The sequence below is a fragment of the Pseudonaja textilis genome, chromosome 1 (genome assembly GCF_049901715.1).
Source record: "Pseudonaja textilis isolate UNSWEBS1 chromosome 1, rPseTex1.2, whole genome shotgun sequence".
NCBI lineage: Eukaryota > Metazoa > Chordata > Lepidosauria > Squamata > Elapidae > Pseudonaja > Pseudonaja textilis.
Window position 1 is genome coordinate 32,700,958 of NC_141990.1, and position 21,724 is coordinate 32,722,681.

The 21,724-nt window shown below is 41.3% G+C and overlaps 2 protein-coding genes across 4 annotated transcripts in view; one reads left to right on the top strand and one right to left on the bottom strand.

Annotated features, from left to right (window-relative positions):
* Positions 1-337: 337 nt before the first annotated feature.
* Positions 338-7,456, bottom strand: RPS27A (ribosomal protein S27a). 2 transcript variants are annotated; one of them, XM_026696037.2, is made up of 6 exons: positions 7,422-7,456; positions 7,249-7,328; positions 5,393-5,447; positions 3,088-3,173; positions 2,023-2,154; positions 338-521 (listed from the first exon to the last, which is right to left on the bottom strand). In XM_026696037.2, exons 2-6 carry the CDS (start codon positions 7,294-7,296, stop codon positions 372-374), a joined length of 471 nt encoding a protein of 156 aa, XP_026551822.1. In that variant the 5' UTR covers positions 7,297-7,328; positions 7,422-7,456; the 3' UTR covers positions 338-371. The 2 variants fall into 2 exon arrangements, with proteins under 2 accessions (XP_026551822.1, XP_026551821.1); XM_026696036.2 differs by having other exon boundaries at positions 7,418-7,456.
* Positions 7,457-7,755: 299 nt separating this feature from the next.
* Positions 7,756-21,724, top strand: part of CLHC1 (clathrin heavy chain linker domain containing 1) — a 48,313-nt gene continuing 34,344 nt past the window's right edge. For both annotated transcript variants that reach the window (XM_026696035.2, XM_087930491.1), the window contains exons 1-4: positions 7,756-8,008; positions 15,256-15,525; positions 16,720-16,907; positions 20,544-20,677. In XM_026696035.2, the coding sequence (XP_026551820.1) occupies positions 15,343-15,525; positions 16,720-16,907; positions 20,544-20,677 (505 nt within the window). In that variant the 5' untranslated portion in view covers positions 7,756-8,008; positions 15,256-15,342. The remainder of the gene's footprint in view (positions 8,009-15,255; positions 15,526-16,719; positions 16,908-20,543; positions 20,678-21,724) is intronic.

The following is a 21,724-nucleotide window of genomic DNA, read 5'->3' on the forward strand; positions in this document are numbered from 1 at the left end:
AATGGACAACAAAGTGGCCAGCTTGAGGGAAGAAGGCCGCTTTCCCTTCTTCCCTCGTGCCTACTGCTCTGTTGCCCATTTCTCCATTGCAGCGCGGTGCACAGTGGATACTTTGATAGTGAGGGTGGATAATTTAACAACTGATTCGCACAAACTGGTGCGAATCAGCTGAATCCTACCACTGGCTTTGAGCTAGTTAGCTGATAACTATGCAAAATAATGACCTCCCCCAGTCTGTTTTTCACTTATATCATTTCCCGTCATTTATAAACACTTTAATTTTTTTTATAAATGCCTGCTTTATACATTTTTGCAATTAATGAGAAATAAACACGGCAATGTTCAAAGGTTTTTTATTACAATAGACATATTCACTTGTCTTCTGGTTTGTTGAAGCAGTATGTCAAGCAGCACTTGCCACAATAATGTCTATCAAAGTGGCTAGCCATGAACACTCCAGCCCCACATTCTTCAGAGGGACACTCACGGCGTAAACGGCTGATTTTGCCATTCTCATCCACCTGTAAAAAGAAATCCTCAGTAAATAATGCAGTACTACATTTATATTTAAAAGCAGGCTTATTTATAAAAATATAATTAGAATATAAAAAGTTGTTGGAACAACTGCCTTTAGAAAGATTTAGGACTCTTCAAGATGGAGAGAAAGACTTGAATGGAGCTACCCATTCTTGAATAAGAGAGTAAAATGTAGGGGCCGAGACTGCTAGATTTCTTGGAACATTCAATTACTGCAGCAATCTTTCCCCAGCTGATCAAACATTGTCTAAACTAATGCAATGTTCTGTACATGCAACTACCCTTGAATAGTAGACGGAAACGGCAAATGATGCAAAATGCAGCACTCAGGCTGCTGACTGTTACAAAATACAAGATTATGAATGATCATACCAGCATTAGCTATCAAAGAGAGTTGGAAAAGGCTAGCAGTTTGGGCCTGTACCTGTGAGACTGCCTATCTGGCTATGAACCTGACATGGGAACTGCCAAAAGCTTGATTTTGGCCTGTTGACAGAAGTTTCACTTCTATGATTCCCAAGCTAGGAAGGCAGCAAATAGAACATACCTTCTGTTGTTTTATCTTTTGCCTTTTATATTGCTATAAATCTAACATTTTGGAATAAAGTTGTAGGAGAAATTAATAATTAGTATAAAGCAGACAATTTGAACTAGTACTATTCATTGTTTGGTACTAGCTAAGTTCTAGTTCTGCATACATAAAACAGATTGGATATGTTACCTGAAGGCAACTGCTTTCTAGCAATATAAAAAAAACAGCAATAATTTATATTGAATGTTATTCATATTGATACGTTGAATTTTACAATATACATACTCAGTATATATATTAGACATATACAAACTAATTTTTTTTCTTTCTGTTCAATTGTATCTGATTCAGAGACTGCCTGGACAAATCCCCGCAGCTTTTTGGCAAGATTTTTCAGAAATGGTTGCCATTGCCTCCTTACAAGGGCTAAGAGAAAGTGACAGGCCCAAAGTCACCCAGATGGTTTTGCACCTAATGTGGAATTAGAATTCATTGTCTCCTGCTTTCTAGCCTGATATCTTAACTACTATATAAACTGACTCTCTAAAAAATCTAAATTATATAATTTAGACATTAGATATAGATATATATACACACACACACGATTATATACCAGCTTTATTTATTTATTTATTTGGGAGATTTATATTGCTGCCTATTCTGACATGACGACTCAAGGCGGCTTACAAAAATATAAAAACATATAAAAAACAAACTAATGAAAAGAATCATATATAATAAAATAACAAATAAAATAATAAAATAACCCCCTGCCCCTCACAACACATCATATGAGCCATTTAATAGGTTCCATCCTGCTCCACGTTCCCCGGGTCCACTGGCTGTTATGTTTAAAAAGGAAGGCTAAATAAACTCTTTTTCTGAGAATCTGCAGCTTATTACCACCAGCTCTTTCTCCTGAATTCAAGTTGCAACAGTGAAGCTGATTTTACCTTGTAGTACTTAAGGACAGCAAGTTTCACCTTCTTTCTCTTATGTTTGTTCTTCTTAGGAGTGGTGTAAGACTTCTTCTTTCTTTTCTTTGCCCCACCACGAAGTCTCAGCACAAGATGAAGTGTTGACTCCTAAGTTTGGGGGTTTTTTTTAATAAAGAAAACATGATTTTAACAGATAAAAAATATCCAGATTTGAGAATTTTTGTGATGCAGCAAAAAGCACAGAATTAGGCAAAGAAATCAGAAGATAGTTTTGTCTTACCATTCCTTAAAAAAGCCCAGCACATTTAAAAAATTAGCACAACGTAACTGGTGCGTAAATGCTAATGCCTATAAAACAGGCAAATTTGGGACTTAGGAAACCTTGTTTTACTAAAATGCAAAGTATGTAACTTTGAACCAAATGCAAAATTTGACCTTTGCCTATTGCATTGTAAATCATGCGCTGTCAGAGATAATTAAATTAAATTAAAGTAATTTTGTCTTCTGTTAAAACTTTGGACACATTATGTGAAGACTCAGCTCTTTGGAAAAGACTCTAATGCTGAAAAACCTGGAAGGAAGAGGATGAACAGCAGTGAAATGGATGGACTTAAGTTTCAGTGATGCATCATGGAAAATCTAAAGGATCAGACTAGAAACAGATTATTATGGAGAAAATCTAGCTATGTATTGAAAATGAAGCGATGGTACGTAAGTTGGAAACCAGAAACCATTGCCTACCTACCAGAAATGCTGCAGAAAAAACAATAACTGTAATATATCATGGCTTTCAATTCTCATCCCTGCAAAGATAACCTTCCATTTGCTAAAATAAGTTAAATTTACAACTTTTGAGTTTAGTAATACTTGAGTAAGTCAGCAATGCATATGGGAAACTGATGGCAAATGAACAAATCCAGAACAAATTGTGCTGACCAGAAAAAATATCTTTAACAGAAACTGGACCTATTCTCACACAATATATAATTATTGCCACAAGAAGATGGAAGGTGATGTCCGCCTTTTGTCTATTGCATATTATGAAATTATTGTATTAAAAGGTTTCAAACGTTAAAATACCTTTTGGATGTTATAATCAGACAGAGTACGTCCATCTTCCAATTGTTTGCCAGCAAAAATTAAACGCTGTTGGTCAGGAGGAATCCCTAGTGGGGAAAAAGTAAAGGGTTTTGTTGTGTTTTAAGCAATTATTCTCAATTCATTTATTTCACTGTTTGTTAATCCTAATCAATTCTGCTTTGTGAAGGGCAGATACATTTCAAATACTGTCAAGTTATAAAATATCACAGTAAATACATCAAATATCTCGAGAAACTTCTCAATAACTAACAAGCTTTTGTTAATCTTAATTGGGCCTTTTAAATTTGAAAGATACGGGTGCATTAAATAAGCTTTTATGAAGTGCAAGTCTCTAAACTTGGTTGTTTGCTTAAAGACATTTCATAACCCAACTAGGTCATTAGTGCTAGTGTGGAATTTGTTCCCAGATAAGCAGGGATTAACACTAGACAAAAATGAAGAAAAACAACATCCTAATTAAGGATCTCACAGGGTTGTTTGTGTATGTTCACCACCTTGAGTTACCTATAAAGTAAGCAAAGGCAGCATAAGTAATCTATAACCAAGGAGAAAACCATACCCCCAACACTGGCAGAATAAGCTACTGTATCTAGAGAACTAACCCTGCATTTACTAACACAGATGCTAACCAGTTTGGCACTAATATGTCTGCAGACAAACAAGCAAGCTCAGAGAGCATCAAGGACTCTATATAGTTCAACCCTGAGCTACAAACATTACATTCTCTTCTAATGAGCCATTATATTATAAATCATTTGTTGGAACTGGAATTAGCAGAAGAGTCAACAGAATTTAGAATTACTTAGAGGCACTAAACAACTTGGTACAAGTTTATTTACAGAATAATATTCCCCAATTAAGTCTCTGGACAAAAGAAACATTTTTGGTATTGTCTTAGTACTGCAACCTCATAGATATAATTAAATAAATTATAGTAAATAATACATTTGGAAAAGTGAACACAATAGGATATATTAAATAATACACAGAGCCAAAATACTTTTATGACTTACAACATCTTCATATGCATTTTATGAATTTCTCAGGACTATTGAATATGTTGATCAAATAACTTAAACTTTAATTTTATGTCCTATTGCTGTTTGCTGATTAATTCCTTTTTATGAGTTATTTAATTTTTTAAACAAAGAAATTAGATTTAAAATATTTAGCAACTGATAAATATTAAAGGGTGATACTTCCAGCATTGTATTATCATAAGGTAATTTAAAATCATGATGTATTAAAGATTACAGCATGCACAACGTTCACATCAGTTTTCTGTTTTCTGCATAGAAAGATCCCCCACTCTTTCATCACAAAAGGAGCACTCCAGATTAAACATGGCATATATCTGGAAGAATAAAATCCCATTCATCCAGTGGTGGCTGTATCCATAAAGATCTGAATAAAAGCAGCCATCTAGCCATGTCTCCTAATAATTACCTAATCTCTGTTTAATATATTTATACAGTCACAACGACTTCTGTATTCTTCTTTTTTTTTCAAATGACAGAAAATAATTACTGTCAGATTTTATGTACAGTACTGCCTTCCATAATTATCTTGACTAAAATCCTCTTGCATGTATGAAATCACCAAATTGGGCAATCTGGCTAGTGGATGGTGAGAGTTGAGTGTATTATGGCTGGATGGCACACCAGACTGTTGAAGAGTTGCTCAACAATTTGCTTTTAATGTACATAAGGGGTATACAAAGGAAGGAAGGAAAGGTGCTCGAGAGAAAGATCAGTGAGACAAAAGCAGTGGATATGGGAAGGAGGGAAAGGTGCTAGGAAAATCAGGAAACAGGTGGACAGACTGATATGCCACTGGCAGTGATAACTGAGGAGAGAAAACTGGCAGGCAGGCAGGCAATCCAGTGAGATGCCATGCTGATAGCCCCTAAGGAAAGAGAACAACAATTTGCACCAACCTTGCCAAATTTGCCCATAGGATAAGGCTTTTATTTGATCTAAAGCCAGATAACCAAAGTATTCTAGGTTGTTTCTAATAAATCGCTAGTCTGAAACAACAAAGTAGAACTTTTGGAATGTATTGGTTTCTTCTGGGTTCAAAATAAAATATTTCTCCATTTCATACAGATCTATTATCATGAAATAACTGAATTTAGGAGAGCAGCATAAAAGAAGTTTATCCAGCATAATTTTACAAATATAGGAGTTTTATTGTTTCCAATTATTTTTTTACTTGCGGTGTAAACTGCCCAGAGTAATTTAGGACACAAACCATTCCCAAGTCTCATAAATTATATCACACCCACCTTCTTTATCCTGGATCTTGGCTTTGACATTTTCTATAGTATCAGATGGTTCAACCTGTTGTAAAAGTTTTAAATTGCACTGAAAGGCTTATACAATCAAACTAGTTATACATAAACATATTGTACTTGGTTGCACAGTCAGCCAGATGTTTAGACTAGATTTGGCAGTTTTGTCTATTAATCCCTTCCCTATGACCTTTGACAGTCAGATGTTTCATGGTGTTAAAAGGTATCATAGTATTTAAGCTATTCCTAAGTACGTAAGCTATTCCAAGTAAAATTGCCCTTTTGCAATTGACTCATTTTATCAATGCAAGTGTTCAAATGACACTCCCATGTCTTGAAATTGCACTCAAGGTGCCTATTATTATAGGTACTGTAGTTGCTATCATCATAATTGTCCTACTTCCATTTGCAGGTGTTTTTATCTTGTGACTTTCTCGTTCATTCTCTTCTACTCTGCTGTTTCCAGGTGTTGCATGTCCATTGTCCAGACTCTTATGAACAATTGTTTTGTTTGGGGTGTTGTTGTGTTGCAGATGTTTGTGTGTTGAATTCTACAGCATTTTAGCTTCTTCATTTCCTAATACAGTTATTGCTGATTTCTCAATTCGGGCTTTATAAGCTTATTAAAACAGCGTCAAATTAAACAGGTCTATTAGACTATAAAATATTTTACTATTTCAGCTTAAAAGCACTTCTTGTAGAATCTGTTGCCCTTGGCATTATAACTTCAATTCTACCAAAGGGTTATGTCTAAAATTCATTTTAAGCTGTACTTATATCCTTATATTTTGAATTATGAAGAGCTTTTTTTCTTTTTTGATGAAAATGACCAACAATACTTTAACATGCTTCATTATATATCACATGCACAGTTGAGGAAAAGCAAAAGCAATTAAATGAACATGAAAACAGGTAAATATTACAGAAATAGTATATTCCTAATATTTATTTTTGTAATTTAAAATGCTATCTGCTACCCTTCCAAGCAAAGTTTCCTTCAAGATGGTTTAGTTTCAGCTAAGTTTAGTTTACTTTGATATCAAGTATATAAAAGATAGGAATAGCATAAAATATATCTTAAAACAGCCCAAAATATGTAACAAAATAATAAGGGATTCACAGGATATTGGGTGTAAAAGCAATTAATTGAGAACATGACAAATATTTCACTCTAGCAATTTATCCCATTTCAAAGCTTTAATTATTTCAGTATTTTTAATCTCCAGGCAAAAAGCAGGTAAATCGTTTTCTAGAAATACACAAGGAACAAAAATTCATTTGATTAAATTAATCTGCACTACACAAAATGATCTGTTTGCCCTCATGTCTTCTTGTGGGTTGGCTACCATGGGACTTGAGATGCTAAGAGGCCTTTTTGCAGTAACTTCTTTTTCTGACCCACTTTACCTACACTAGAAACAGCATTAAATCATATCTGCGACTATTTCGGGACTTTTGTGGATGGATGAAAAAAACGGAGCAGAAATTTGAATACTCTATCACCTGCATTTTCTGCATAGACCTCCAGTTTTCTAAGCAATGCCATCTTTACCTTCATCCTTTAAGCCTCTGCAAAAATTATAACCTTCCTATCACTTTACTTCTTTGTAGCATTATTTCATTGACGAAAATACCGTTTTTCTTCGCTCATTTCCTCGCTTCAACGCCCACGGGGAAGAGGTTTCTAACTTCCATTCTGCAGCGAGGCACCATTTTCCCTCAATCTAACAATCCCGCGACAAAATGCCCACTGCCACCCCAAAAGAGAGCAACAGAAAGGAGAAGGGAACCGGTTTGAAAAGAGCACCGGTTAAAAGTCCGCAGACTAACCACGCTGCTGCCTTCCTCACCTCGAGGGTAATGGTTTTCCCCGTCAGGGTCTTCACGAAGATCTGCATGACGGCGGTAGAGCGCCTGGTGATGGTTGTACCTAGAGGGGGAAAAACAGCGAAAAATCAAGGCTTCGGTCAGCGCCAACCCTGAGAAATAAAAGGCATTCCAAGTAGGCCAAGAGCTCACCCACCACCCGCTCTCAGAATGGCCGACGCCGGAAAGAGAGGCTGCTTCGCTACGCACGGGGTTTCCGAGCCTTGAAACAAGGAAGAAGGGCCATGCGTTGCCACACCGTAGGACTACAATCTCCAGTACTCATTTCCTTTCGAAATTATTGAAAAGCATGATGGGAGTAGTAGTTTTAGTTAAACGGCGGTGCCTAGTGGAGAAAGTCTACGGCCGGATAAGTCGCGGAAGAATCATCAGGATTCTAAGCCGAATGTTAAGTAACCGGAAGTGGGAAAAAGGAAGTGTGGAGGAAAACTACACTTCCCACCAGTCCCCCAAAGGCCGCTAGTTTCCTTTCCCTTCCTGATTAACAGTTCCGCCTTGTTGTTACCAACAGTTGGTTTCTAGGAGAGTTTAGTTGGATGAAAGAGCTGGGTTTTCCTTGGCAGCATCTGGAGACAAACGAATAGGCCGCTTTCTTAACGGCCTCTCGTGAGAGCGAGAAAGAGAGTTGAGGGCTTTGCGTTGAGATAGTTCCCTTAGAACCCAGAGACTGCTAGGAAAAGGCAGATGGAGTCCTTCACTGTGATGCTGAGTCTACAGACATAAGTATTATTAGTCAAAAATGGTGTTCTAGAAATGTTTCCAAAGGGTCTAAAATATTTCAATGATGTATTGAAAGTAAAATAGGTTAAGAGTTTTTTAAAAAAATAATAATTTCCATTTAGTTTTTAAACAGAATAAATGTTTAGAATAAAACAAGTATATTAAATTATTAAAATATACTTTTTTTTAAAAAAATTCAAATACTGTTGACATTAACAATAACAAAAATTACCAATAATGTAAGCGAAACACTAACTTTTCCACATATCAAAAGACTATTATATTCATTGTTACAAGACAGTTTTTAAAGAAGAAAGTTGTTTGTAGTCATACTGTCTGTTCTGTCTGTTCTCCAGTCTAAAGACTAATAATTGACCACAAATATTTTATTGTGATTTTTTATCTGTTTGCTTATGTGACCTTTGTGTGCTACTGGCAAATGCCAAGTCTCTGAAATGAGATTGCATCCAGTCATGAGTCAGTGACTGATAAATACACAGATCTGGTATGCATTACTGAGACCTAGGCTAGGCAAAAGCAAGGGTGGGTTTCTACTGGTTCTGTCCACCTCTGTAGAACCGGTTCTATGTCTGCTGATGTTTTTGCCCACCCAGGCTCTTACCTGATCTTTATTTCCTGATTTTTCAACTTCAGCTGCCAAACGAGGCACAGCTGCAGTTAAAAAAAACAAGAAAAGAGGGCTGTTTCAAAGGCTGCTTCTCCACACACAGCCTGCTAATGATAATTAACAGGTGTGTGGCTCACAACCGGCAGGGAAGCTCATAAATCCCGAAACGAAAGTTAACCCTGTCTATCCCACCCCTGGGCAAAAGTCATGATGCCATTCAAAATCTGCCCAGCTGAGACCTACATTATATCTTACATTAGCCTTGAGGGGAGCTGGAGACCAACATTAATTACATCCTATATATTAACCTTGAGGGTGTGGCATTGGTCTATTGTTCTTAAAGCAGTAGCGGAGTTGGGCTGTTGAGAAGATGGAAGTCCTGTTATATTGGCTATTTGCCTCCCCGCAGATTTCCTCCCTTGGCTTCTTGACCTGGTTATTGGGCTGGTGATAAAGACCCCTCACCTGCCTTTTGATGTTGGGGATCTTCAGCCTTGTGTTGTGCACTTATTCTGGCCAGGGCCTCCATAGAGTGTCTGTCTTTGAAGATCTTTCAGAAGCTGCATTTGGTTCAGAGTGCAGCACCCCATGTGCTTATTGATTGCACAATACACTACTGTATACTTGTTGCCAACAGGCTTCTGAGTAGAATTTTAATGCTAGTGTAAATCTATAAAGCCATATTGTCGTATCTCTCATACGAACAAAGGACGCGAGGCAGTGACTTGGTTCAGCTCTTTATTCGGGGTAAAACACAAGTGGGGTGAGTGGGGGAGAAGTGCGGCTTAAAAGCATTTTCTGCCGAGTGCTGCGGCCAATCGGGTCGTTTTGAATCGCCCGCGATCGGCTCAGCCAATCGCGGCCGATTCCGAACGACCAATCAGTGCCGTGCACTCAGCCAATCCGGTGGCCGTGCGCTTTAGCCAATCCGGGCTGCGGTTTCGAGTATGCAAATGTCTGTACAGAACACCCCTCCCTCTTGGTTTGGTCCTACGTGACGTAGTCCCGTAAGTAGGCGGGCTCCGTATTTTCCGACTGGACTTGCGCTGGTCAGTTGTCTCCTGGCTGTCGGCCGGTTCGGGTGGGACTCCTGTCGCTCTCCGCCTCGTTGATGGACCCGCCTGGAAGGGTGAGTCAGGCCTCTCGCCGCGGCTCCCTCCTGGTCTCCCGGGTTGGTCGAGCTGCTGGCTTTGCTGCTCCCGCTCGGCTTTTCCGGGCTGGTTGAGCTGGCTTGGCTGCTCCCGCTCGGGCTTCCGGGGCCGGTTGAGCTGGCTCGGCTGCTCCTTCCAGGTGAGGCTTCGAGTGGGTCGCTCTCCGGTTCTTCAGGTGGTGAGTACTGCTGGTTTCTTTTTGGGTGGGTTTGTTCTTTTTGTTCTTTGGGGCCTTCCCTCCCCTCTTGGTTGGTGTTTTGCCGGTTCCTTTCAGTGTCTGGTGTTTGCGTGTCGGTTGTATTTCCCGCGGTGGTTCTTGATCTCAGTTGGTCGATGTGGCGTTTCCACGCTCGTCCGTCGGTCGTTTGAAGGCGGTACGAGTGTGGACCTGTTGCTTGGGTGATCGTTGCCGGTATCCAGAGGGAGTCCCCGGTAAGGTTTTTTGCATAGACCCTGTCTCCTGGTGCGAATGTTCTGCGTTTGCTGGTGGAGTCAGGGGGTTTCGCTGGGTTGTATGTGGGGTGCAGGCGGTCGAGCGGTGATCGCAGTTTCCTCCCCATTAGTAGCTCCGCTGGGCTCTTGTTCGTTGTAGTGCTCGGGGTTATGTGCTGTATTAGCAGCATCCAGTTTATTTTGTCTTGTATGTCCCCGGTTTCGATCTTTTGAATGGTCTTCTTCGTGAATTGGACCATTTTCTCCGCCCTTCCGTTCGCCGCCGGGTGCGCCGGTGCCGTTAATGCATGCCGGATCCCTCGTTCTGCCAGGAATTTCTCGAAGGGCAGCGCGGTGAACTGGGGCCCGTTGTCTGACACGATGACATCGGGAAGGCCGTGGGTTGCGAAAAGCTTGCTGAGTTCTCTGATGACGGCGTCTGTGGTTGTTGTCTTCATGTTGCTTACCTCCAGCCAATTGGAGTAAGCGTCTACGGTTACCAGGAAGGTGTGTCCTCTGGTTGGTCCCGCAAAATCTACGTGGATCCGGGACCATGGCCCCCTGGGGGTTTCCCATTCTAGGATCGGGGCGGCGGGGGGGGTTGGTCTTGATTCCTGGCACTGCTTGCAGGAGGCCACCCAGGCTTCGATCTCCTTGTCCATCCCTGGCCACCAGGCGTGACTTCTGGCCAGGGCTTTTGTCCTAACGATGCCAGGGTGCCCTTCGTGCAGCATGCTCAGGACTTTTTTTTGCAGTTTTTCTGGAACTATGACTCTGTCCCCCCACAGTAGACAGCCTTTTTGCGTTGATAGCTCTGTTTGTCGGCTCCGGTAAGCTTTGAACTCGTTGTCCACGTCCTTTTCCGGCCACCCTTTTCCCACCCATCTTAGGACCTGCGCCAGACGTTTGTCTTTATTGGTTGCTAGGGCAATGTCTGACGCGGTCAGGGGTAGGTTGGGTAAAGTCTCGATGCTCAGGGTAGATGTGGTGGGTGCCGGGTCAGCATCCAGGGTTGGCAATGGTGTGCGGCTGAGGGCATCCGCGTGTGGGATTGACTTACCGGGGCGGTGGATTAGCCGGTAATTGTAGGCGGTGAGAAATTCGGACCACCTTGTCATCCTTGGGGAGAGGATGATTGGGGTGGCCCGGTCTCCTGCCAGTATTCCCAGCAGCGGCTTGTGGTCCGTGATTATGGAGAAAGTCCTGCCGTAAAGGTATTCGTGGAATTTCTTTACGGCTGCGACGATGCTAGAACCTCTTTGTCCAATTGGCTGTAGTTTCTTTCGGGTTTTGAAAGGGTCCTCGAGAAAAAGGCGATGGGGGCTTCTTTTCCGTCGGCGAGGGTGTGGCTGAGGACGGCTCCTATGCCAAAGGGTGATGCATCGCATGTTACCGTGATGGGGAGTGTCTCGCTGTACTGGATGAGGACAGCGTCCGATGTGAGAAGGTCCTTGGTTTTGTTGAACGCGTCCTCTTCTTGTCTTCCCCACGTCCAGGTGGCTGCCTTGTCGAGCAGCCTATGCAACGGTTCCGCCACGGTTGCCTTTTGGGGCAGGAAAACATTGTAGAAATTAATCAACCCCAGGAACGCTTGTAACTCAGTTTTGTTTCTGGGTCTTGGGGCTTCCTTGACGGCTTTGATTTTGCCCTCAGTGGGGTGGATTCCGTGCTGATCTAGGAGATATCCCAGGAATTCAACCCGTGCCGTGCGCAGTTGGCATTTCTCCCTCTTAACTTTTAGCCCTGCACTTTGGAATCTTTGCAGTACCTCCCTTAGGCGGCCTTCCAATTGTTTCTGGTCGGCCGCGGCTACCAGCACGTCGTCAAAATAGGGTACTACCCCTCTTATGCCCCGGAGGAGCCTCTCCATTAGGCTTTGAAACACCCCCGGGGCTACGCTGACTCCGAACTGGAGTCTCTTGCAGCGGAATGCCCCTCGGTGTGTGACTATGGTCTGCGCTTCTGCGGTTGCCTCGTCGACCGGCAGTTGCTGATAGGCTTGGGCCAGGTCGAGTTTGGCGAAAACCCTGTCCCCCCCCCAGTGAGTGTAGGAGGTGCTGCACTACTGGGACGGGGTAGGCGCTTTGTTGGAGCGCGCGGTTCAGGGTGGCCTTATAGTCCCCGCAGATTCTCACCGACCCATCTGGTTTTATCGGGGTGACTATAGGGGTCTCCCACCGGGCATGGTCCGTTGGCTCGAGAACTCCCTGCTCAATGAGCTTATTTAATTGCTCATCGATTTTGGGGCGGAGGGCAAAAGGCACTTGCCGGGGTTTGAGGCGGATGGGGGCAATGGTGGGGTCCAGGCTGAACGATATTGGGGGCCCCCGGTACTTGCCTAGGTTGCCGTCGAAGACCTCTTGGAAGTCGCGCACGAGCTGCTCCTCCCAGTCTGCCTCGGCGACGTGGTTGGTGCCGGTCACTTCTATTCCCAGCGGCGCGAACCATTGGAGTCCCAGGAGGCTGGGGCGGTCTCGTTCGACGATGGTCAGGGGGAGTATTTCGGTGCGCCCTTTAAATGTGACCTTGAAGTGCCCGGTCCCTACCACGGGGATGCGATTCCCCTGGTAGTCCTTGAGGATGAGCTTCTGGCTCTCCAGCTTGTGCCGCTTCATGGAGGGTACTAGCCGCTTAATTTCCCGCCACGCGACCATGGATAGGTAGGACCCGGAGTCCACTTCCATCTTGCATGGGCGGTCTTCGATGGCGACCTCCACGTGGACCTTCCGGCCATCCCAGTTGGAGGAATGACCGACGATGATCGTCTGGTGCGTTTCCTCGCGCTGGCGGTTTTCACTGAAACGGCGGCTCCTTGCTTCCCGGCTCCAACGGCTCTCGCTGTCCCGGTCGCGGTTCCTCGGGGGGGTGTTGTCGCGCCTGGCGTTGTCGCATCTCCGTGGGCTGCCGTCTCGGTGGCGGGGGCTGTGGTTTCGTTTGAAACGGCAGACCTTGGCGATGTGGCCCCGCTTGTCACAATGCCAGCATATTGCATCGAAGAACCGGCATTCCGACCGCGGGTGCTCGCCGCCGCAGCCAGCGCACTGGAACTTTGATTTTCGGTTCCGTGGTTCGCGCCTGTCGCGCCCCGTCTGCAGCCGGTGGATGTCTTCCTCGTCATCTTCCGAGTCGGAGGGGGATTCGAGGTCGCCGTGGTGCGTGGATGCGGCCGCTCGGTGGTTGATTTCGGCCCGATTCTCGGGGGTCGCAGTCGTCTCAGCCATGGCGGGCCGCTCCGCGGTGCTGGCCTGCCGCAATTGGGCTGCTGATTTCCGGGTCGCCTCTGCTGCGGTGGCTTCGGCAAGGGCGTCGGCGAGGGAGATGTTGCCCTTTGCCATGATCCGACTCTGTAGGATGGGGTCCCTGAGGCCGTGGACGACGCGGTCCCGCAAGGCTTCATCGAGATCGGTGAACCCGCACAGTCCCCCGAGGTCCCTGAGGTCAGCCACAAAGTTGCTGACACTCTCGCCTTGCTTCTGGTCGCGGCGGTAGAACTCGTGCCGGCGGATGAGGGTGGGCACGGCGGGCGCGTAGTGGCTTCTCAGCAGCGGTTCGAGGTCGGCCCAGTCCATGGCTTTCACGTCGAGAGGTTTGGCGAGGGCTTTTGCCATTTTAAACACTGCGGGCCCGCAGTGCGTGAGGAAGACGGCTCGTTTTCTCTGCCCGTTCGCGTCCTTGAGGTTGCTACTCTCCAAGAACATGAGGAATCTGTCTATGTACGATTCCCAGTCCTCCGTAGCTTGGTTGAAGGGAGCGGGTGGCACGTTTCCGCTGGCCATGTTGCCGATTGCGGTTCCGTGAGCCACGTGCGGTGTGGGACTTGTTTTAAAATCCCACCTTCGTCGCCAGTGTCGTATCTCTCATATGAACAAAGGACGCGAGGCAGTGACTTGGTTCAGCTCTTTATTCGGGGTAAAACACAAGTGGGGTGAGTGGGGGAGAAGCGCGGCTTAAAAGCATTTTCTGCCGAGTGCTGCGGCCAATCGGGTCGTTTTGAATCGCCCGCGATCGGCTCAGCCAATCGCGGCCGATTCCGAACGACCAATCAGTGCCGTGCACTCAGCCAATCCGGTGGCCGTGCGCTTTAGCCAATCCGGGCTGCCGGATTTTGAGTATGCAAATGTCTGTACAGAACACATATATAGCTTAGGGTCTAGTTGTGTACAAGATTATACTGTGCCATTGGAACTCGGCTTACCAAGTTAATGGAAGGAGCTGGTACTAGTTGCCCCTTTTAGGGAAGTACGTGGGAGTAAGGTGTGACAGCCCTGTTTTTCAGTGACAGCCTTTCTTCTGGAATAGCCTTCCAATGGACAATTGGTTTGTCATAGTATTATCATAGCAATAGTAGTAAAATCTTACAATAAGGAACCATCTCTGGTCACATGCAGGTACAGGCTCTAACATTCCTTCAAAGTTATTGTAATAACTTTGTAAAATTGTAATTATTACATCTGCAGAATAGACAGATAATAGACAACCAATAAGCCTGAATATTTTTTCTGAACAAGCCAATCTTAAATTGTACTTAAAAATTTTTTGGAGTCTGAAATGATTTATTTTATGGTATAGGTCAGGATATTCCAATTCTGTATTACAGATGGTAGATTATAATGAAAAACACTTCAAAATATTTATCTGAAAATGATTATATCTGAAAAAACATTTTATGTTGATGACAGTCTTAAGTATTTCAAAATGGATATTTAATATACTAAACATAAAATTTAAAAATCCTTTCAGCTTTGTAAAATTCAAGCTTGGAAATATTTTGTTTCTAACTTATGGTTCAGTTTCCCATTCAGCAGTCCACAGTTACCTGATAATTTATTAACAATGAATTCAATAAGAGGTATTTGAGACCTTGCTATTACACACAACCTCTTCCTCCATATTGAATTTCATATCACACTAGGGGCACTGCAACTAAATTTAGTTTATGGTCCTTAGTTTACCTGCAAATATGCCATGTAGAATGCATTTTTAAAATTGGTGTGTTAGATGAATTTTCATTTCTTTTATTGATGTGGCATTATTTTTAGGTTTGACTGAAGCATGTCTTCTGATCAGAGTAAGGACCTGATACCTTAGTTGCTATCTGCAACAGAAATTTAGATGTCTCCTGCACCATGAAATCAGCCAGTGTTGGAGCCAGTAAACACTCAGTGCTTCCTCCCATCATCCCAGAGACTGAGAAAGAATTCCTGGAGGGCATTCAGAGTTATATCATTTCAGAAATTGAAAAAGTGGGCTGTACTGAGCAAGGACCAGCAGAGGATTATTACATAATATACAGAAATGTGTTTGAAATGGTAACTAAACACTTCTAAAGATATTCCAATTTTCATGATGAGTGAGTGTGATCTTTTTGGCTTTGATATATTGACTGACTTATGCTGAAATCAGTACAATAATAATATGTAGCATGAACTAGCGAGGTGACTTCATTTCTTATAACATTCTCTGCTAGTCTATTAATAGTAATGCTGATTGATCCTTTCAATTGTAAATGTTCAATTGTAAAAGTATGTCAGATAGCCTCAGATAGCCTACACTACCAGGTGTACCATAGGTACTGGACCACAATATGTTACGTAGAGAAACAAGTCCTCAAGCAAATCATTTAAATATGCTGGTTGTTCTACATAGCCTAATATCTTGGTTTGATAAATATGCTTATGAAAGAAGCATTTGGCTAACAGGCCTCTTTAAAGATTTTGTTTTTCCACTAATGCATGAGAAGAAAGGGGATTATATATTTGTTTCCTCTAAACTGTTTTTTTTTAAAAGCCCATAAACTAAAAATGGTTGGAAAAGCAACAAGAATTAAATTATTTTAGATTTAGTCAGATTAGCCCTCAATTAATCTGGTGCTACTCTTCTGGGTGTATAAATTATCTAGAGGTTCTGCTGGACCCTGTGGTGTAGCTCAAACAGGATCCTAGGTTGCATTCTTCTTGTATTTATATTTAGGTCTCATTCACTTTGGGGAGCAGCCTAGGAAAGTGTGGCATCCCTCCTAAACAAAGAAAGAATAAATACCGTAGGCCGGGACACACTCTCTTTCTTTAATCTCTCACCTAAAACAAATCCTGCCCTGTTTTCTGGCAGTGTTGATATGTTCTTGACATTCTGATTATTCCATCCTCTTCTATGAGTTTTAAGATGTTTTGAGTGCTTTAAGATGAGGGAAAGTGCTAATATAAGATAACTTTATTATGAACTTTTTTGAAAGTTTGAATTTAGAAGTATGTATGTGGTGTTTGAGGAATAAAAAGAAATATTAATTGCATTAATTTCCTGCTGATGAACTTTCCAGAAGCATCTACAGACCAATGATGGGGAGCAGGATAGCATGTTAAAATTGTCTTTTGTTTTGATTCAGGAAGACTTTTTTTTAAACCTGCAGTAATGTCGGCTCTTTTTATTGTATTACTAATTATTTATTTATTGTATCACTATTAAAGAGTGTTGACATGTAATCAATTTCTGGATTGTTAAAACAGATAATTGAGCATGTTAATGCATACAAAAGCATTTTGACCACTATCAAGCAAGAATATGATGCTTTTATAGAAGCAATAAAGAAGGGCCAGCATGATGCATTTTATCTTCATGGAAAATTAAAAACGTTAGCATGCGAATCTTCAACTTTAATGTATTATAAGAAAAGAATAACTCAACTGGAAGAAAAGTAAGAACCTCTTTCACGCTTTTGCAGGGGTGGGGTGTTCAAAGCACAATTTTGAACTAGTCTCTTGTATAGTGAGTGACATGATCTGATTTGAAATTGCTAATACTGTATGGTGTTTTTTCATTTTTAAAAAAGCATTTGTATCTTACACATTTGTGGATGCTTACAGAATTAATATTATATCTAATGAAAGTTAGGTTTAGAAAACAAAGGCAAATAAGCAAGAAGTACTATTTTTATGTATCATAATTTCAGACACGGTATACCGCAGATGACCAAGTAGAATGACATTGGAGTTTGCATGCTATCAGATAATGATAGCTAGCAAATTTGACATGAAACAAATGTATCTGCAGCATAATAGTGTATCACAATATGCAGAATAATTCCATGGAATCATTGGTTGGGTAAAATTAAGTGTTATGCTTCATTGAATGGTGATAATGGAAGAATCAGATGTTGATTTGGGGAAAAACTGCAACAGTCTTGCAAATCAGAAGACTTCCTGTGAACATGGCTGACAGTTGACAGGCCCAGAAGACTTCTTTCTCTGGATTGCTGTTTTTGTCAACTTATTAACAGAAGGAAGAGGCATTCCTTTCATTTATATGACTCTTCAGGTTTAGGAAAAGTCCTAGAATCATACCACAAGATCCTCTATGCAGCAGTACTTCAGGAGTTGGTGAACCATTTAGCTGGGGGAGATGGAGGAGCAGGACTGCAATTACTCCATTGTCAGAAAAGCATCCATTTTGGAATTTATTTTTCAAATGGACAATAAGTCATGTCTTTCATTTTTTAACCAGTTTATGAAATTATTATCTTAACCAATTTATGAAATTATTATTAACGGGCTCTCTTCAAGTCACAGTCTGTTACTCCTTTTTGAAGCTCTGCAGCATTTTTGAGACTTCTTTATTGTTAAACAACGAGGAAGAGGATTGCTGGAGACAAGCTAAATAAGGAAGCTGGAGTATCTTTTCTTTTTAATTCTGATGGAGAAACAAGGATAGAAAGCTGTTTATTTTATTATTTTTAAATAATCTGTAGCCTTGGATTTCTTTGTTGTGAGCAGCTGAAATTCTTTGATTTTTTTAGGAATACTGACTGACAATCAATATCCTTTGACCACTAGAGGGAGCCAAGAAGATGGCCACATTTGTGCATATTTTTAGGAAAGTTTTTTGAAAATTCTCTACAGAAAATTATTCATTTTATAGGCTAAAGATATAGATGATAGATAAAAAGAGCAAAAGATACAGTTATGTGTAGAAAATTATCAAGCCACTGAGGCAATTTCACAAATATCTGACAATGTAAAGGACTTAACTGCAACTTTAGAATACAAACCTGACACCATTTTTTATTACAATGATGGCTTGAATGCAACCCTTTTAGCGCAATTGAAACAAGAGTTTCTAGCAAATTCGCAACTCTCAAGAGGACATGTTTGGGACTTTTTCTTCATGAGATTGAGAATTCTTCAAAAAGGCATTCAATAGACTTTTCAGAGAAGATGATTTTATTCTAGAAAAAGAGCTCCAAGAAAATTAAAACTTTCAACAGAACAAGAAAAGATTGCAAACCAGAGAAAACAATGTTCTGTTATTTAACAGATTTAACAGATAATCAGAGTTGGAAGGGATCTTGTAGGTCATCTAGTCCACCCCTCCCCCTGCCCTGGGAGACCCTACACCATTTCTGACAAATGGCAGTCCAATCTTTTCTTAAAAGTCTCAAGTGATGACACTCCCATAACTTCCAAGGGCAAGCTGTTATATTGATTGACTGTTCTTACTATCAGAAAGTTTTTCCTTATTTCCAGGTTAAATCTCTCCTTATTCAGTTTCCATCCTTTATTCCTTGTCTGGCCTACAAGTGCTTTAGAAAATAGCTTGACCCCTTCCTCTCTGTGGCAGCCCCTCAAGTATTGGAAGACTGCTATCATGTCTCTCCTGGTCCTTTTCTTCACTAGACTAGCCATGCCCAGTTCCTATAACCATTCTTCTTATGTTTTAGTCTCCAGTCCCCTAATCACCCTGGTTGCTCTTCTCTATTTAGGTAGGTGGGTGAAAGATTACAAAAAGTGGGCTGTTTAAAGATCAAAGCATGAATGAAAATGATTGCTGTTTGATTAATATCTGTCTAGGAAAAAAGCCAGTTTGTTTAAGCAGCCTATTCATATGTATATATGGTAAAGGAGTGAATATATATTAAAAATCATAATTTATTTCATAGTTTATTGAAGAAAATTTGAGAGAATTAGTGAAGAAAACAAGGGATATTCACAATATATAAAACTTGGTGTCATCAACATAGTGATGGCACCCACTTCAGCATTTTGAATTCTTTACTATTAATCTCATGTAGGTGACGAACATCATAAGGGAGTAGACGGAACATTATAGGACACTATAGGCCAAGACCCATATAAACAAATTCTTCCAGAAGGTTACAAACTGCATACATCCGGGGAGGGCGGGGGGGGGGAGGGGGGGAGAGATCTGTTGGAAAAGAAAAGTGTGGAAGAAAATGGAAAATGTGTTTCCTAAACTTGGTGCTCCCAGATATTTTGGAATTAGCAACCAGATTGTTGTAGGCAGGGCTATATAGGATGTAGTAGTAGAAGAAGAGGATCCTCATAAACGCTCTATTAATAATATTTTTCTCTGTAAGTTATTTTTTCAATCAAAGCATATAATAAATTTTCTTTTATTGTATGTTTGCTTATTTATTACTTACTTTAAACTACATGTAGATTATTTTGTTGACCAAGAATGAATTAAATATATTATTTTTTACATTCATAACTTTAAGAATATGACTTCCCAAAATAATGCTTAGTATAAATGAAACAATTACTGTAGTTCTATTTTGCTCTAAAAGCTTAGAGTATGGTAACAGTATACAAGCTATCCTTGGCTGACAATAGTTCGTTTAGTGACCGTTCAAAGTTACAATAGCACTGAAAAAGTGAGTTATGATCATTTTTCACCCTTACGACCACTGCTTACACCCCGTAGTCACTGATTCAGAATTCAGGCGCTTGGCAACTGACTCATATTAATAACCGTTGCAGTATATCGGGGTCATTTGATTATCTTTTGTGACCTTCTGATAAGCAAAGTCATTGGGGAAGCCAGATTCACTTAACAACTGTGATACTAACTTAAGAACTGCAATGATTCACTTAACAACTGTGGCAAGTAAGGTTGTAAAATGAGGCAAGATTCACTTAACAAATGTTTTTGCATAACAATTTAAATTTTGGGCTCAATTTTCATAAGTCGAGTTTACCTGTAGTAAGCATTTCCATTGACTGCTAGCTAGGAATTATGGAAGATGAACAACAAGCTTTGCTTTCTTTTAACTGAAGGTTTACCTTATCGACCTATATCCCCACCATCTTCCTTCATTTACTTTGACCCCAAATTCCCAATGAAGTTACACACAAAGCTAAGTAACTTTCATTAATAGCATATTTTTAAGGAAATACCGGTACTTAAAACTCAAATATCTAAAATTCCAAAGGCATTTATAAGTCTTCTTCAATTATTGAAGTTATATGCAATTTTCTATATGGGATGAAACAGATAGAATGTATAATGTATTGTTTGAATTGCTTTTGTTTTTAAGAGTGAAAAGAATTGAGAGGAATTCTGTAAGAACTGAGAGTTTAATACAGAAACTAAAAGGTTTAAGGTTAACACTCTTAGCAAAAGAAGATTTATCTTCAGTCAAGAAAGTTAATCCTGCTAAAAAAATTCCAGGTAAAAGTTGTTTGTAATTTTTAAAAAATCAGTTTTGTCTGACACCAGGAACACTAACTAACTTCTGTATTATATTGCAATGTTAATATCTAAGATTGTTTTGAATAATTATATGCTCTCCATTACATTCTAATCTTAGCTGAACCAAGATTGAGGGCCAAGACGAAATGGACAGTTGGATCGTGCCCTTTATACACTGCTTAAAAAAAATAAAGGGAACACAAAAATAAGACATCCTAGATCTGAATGAATGAAATATTCTTATTAAATACTTTGTTCATTACATAGTTGAATGTGCTGACAGCAAAATCACACAAAAATTATCAATGGAAATCAAATTTAGCAACCCATGGAGGTCTGGATTTGGAATTACACTCAAAATTAAAGAGGAAAGAAACACTACAGGCTGATCCAACTTTGATATAATATCCTTAAAACAAGTCAAAATGAGGCTCAGTAATGTGTGTGGCCTCCATGTGCCTGTATGACCTCCCTACAATGCCTGGGCATGCTCCTGATGAGGTGGCGGATGGTCTCCTGAGGGATCTCCTCCCACACCTGGACTAAAGCATCCCCAAACTCCTGGACAGTCTGTGGTGCAACTTGGCGTTGGTGGATGGAGTGAGACATGATGTCCCTGATGTGCTCAATTGGATTCAGGTCTGGGGAACGGGCAGGCCAGTCCATAGCATCAATGCCTTCATGTTGCAGGAACTGCTGACACACTCCAGCCACATGAGGTCTAGCATTGCCTTGCATTAGGAGGAACCCAGGGCCAACCGCACCAGCATATGGTCTCACAAGGGGTCTAAGGATCTCATCTTGGTACCTAATGGCAGTCAGGCTACTTCTGGTGAGCACATGGAGGGCTGTGTGGCCCCCTAAAGAAATGCTACCCCACATCACTACTGAGCCACTGCCAAACCGGTCATGCTGGAGGATGTTGCAGGCAGCAGAACATTTTCCAGACTCTGTCATGTCTGTCACATGTGCTCAGTGTGAACCTGCTTTCATCTGTGAAAAGCACAGGGCGCCAATGGCGAATTT

Excerpts from the sequence above, each read along its gene's own strand:
- RPS27A (XM_026696037.2), bottom strand. The coding sequence starts at position 7,296 with ATGCAGATCTTCGTGAAGACCCTGACGGGGAAAACCATTACCCTCGAG. Across the intron at positions 3,174-5,392 it reads CAAGATCCAGGATAAAGAAG|GGATTCCTCCTGACCAACAG; the intron begins GTGGGTGTGATA and ends TTTCCCCACTAG. Across the intron at positions 522-2,022 it reads CTGTCCTTAAGTACTACAAG|GTGGATGAGAATGGCAAAAT; the intron begins GTAAAATCAGCT and ends TTCTTTTTACAG.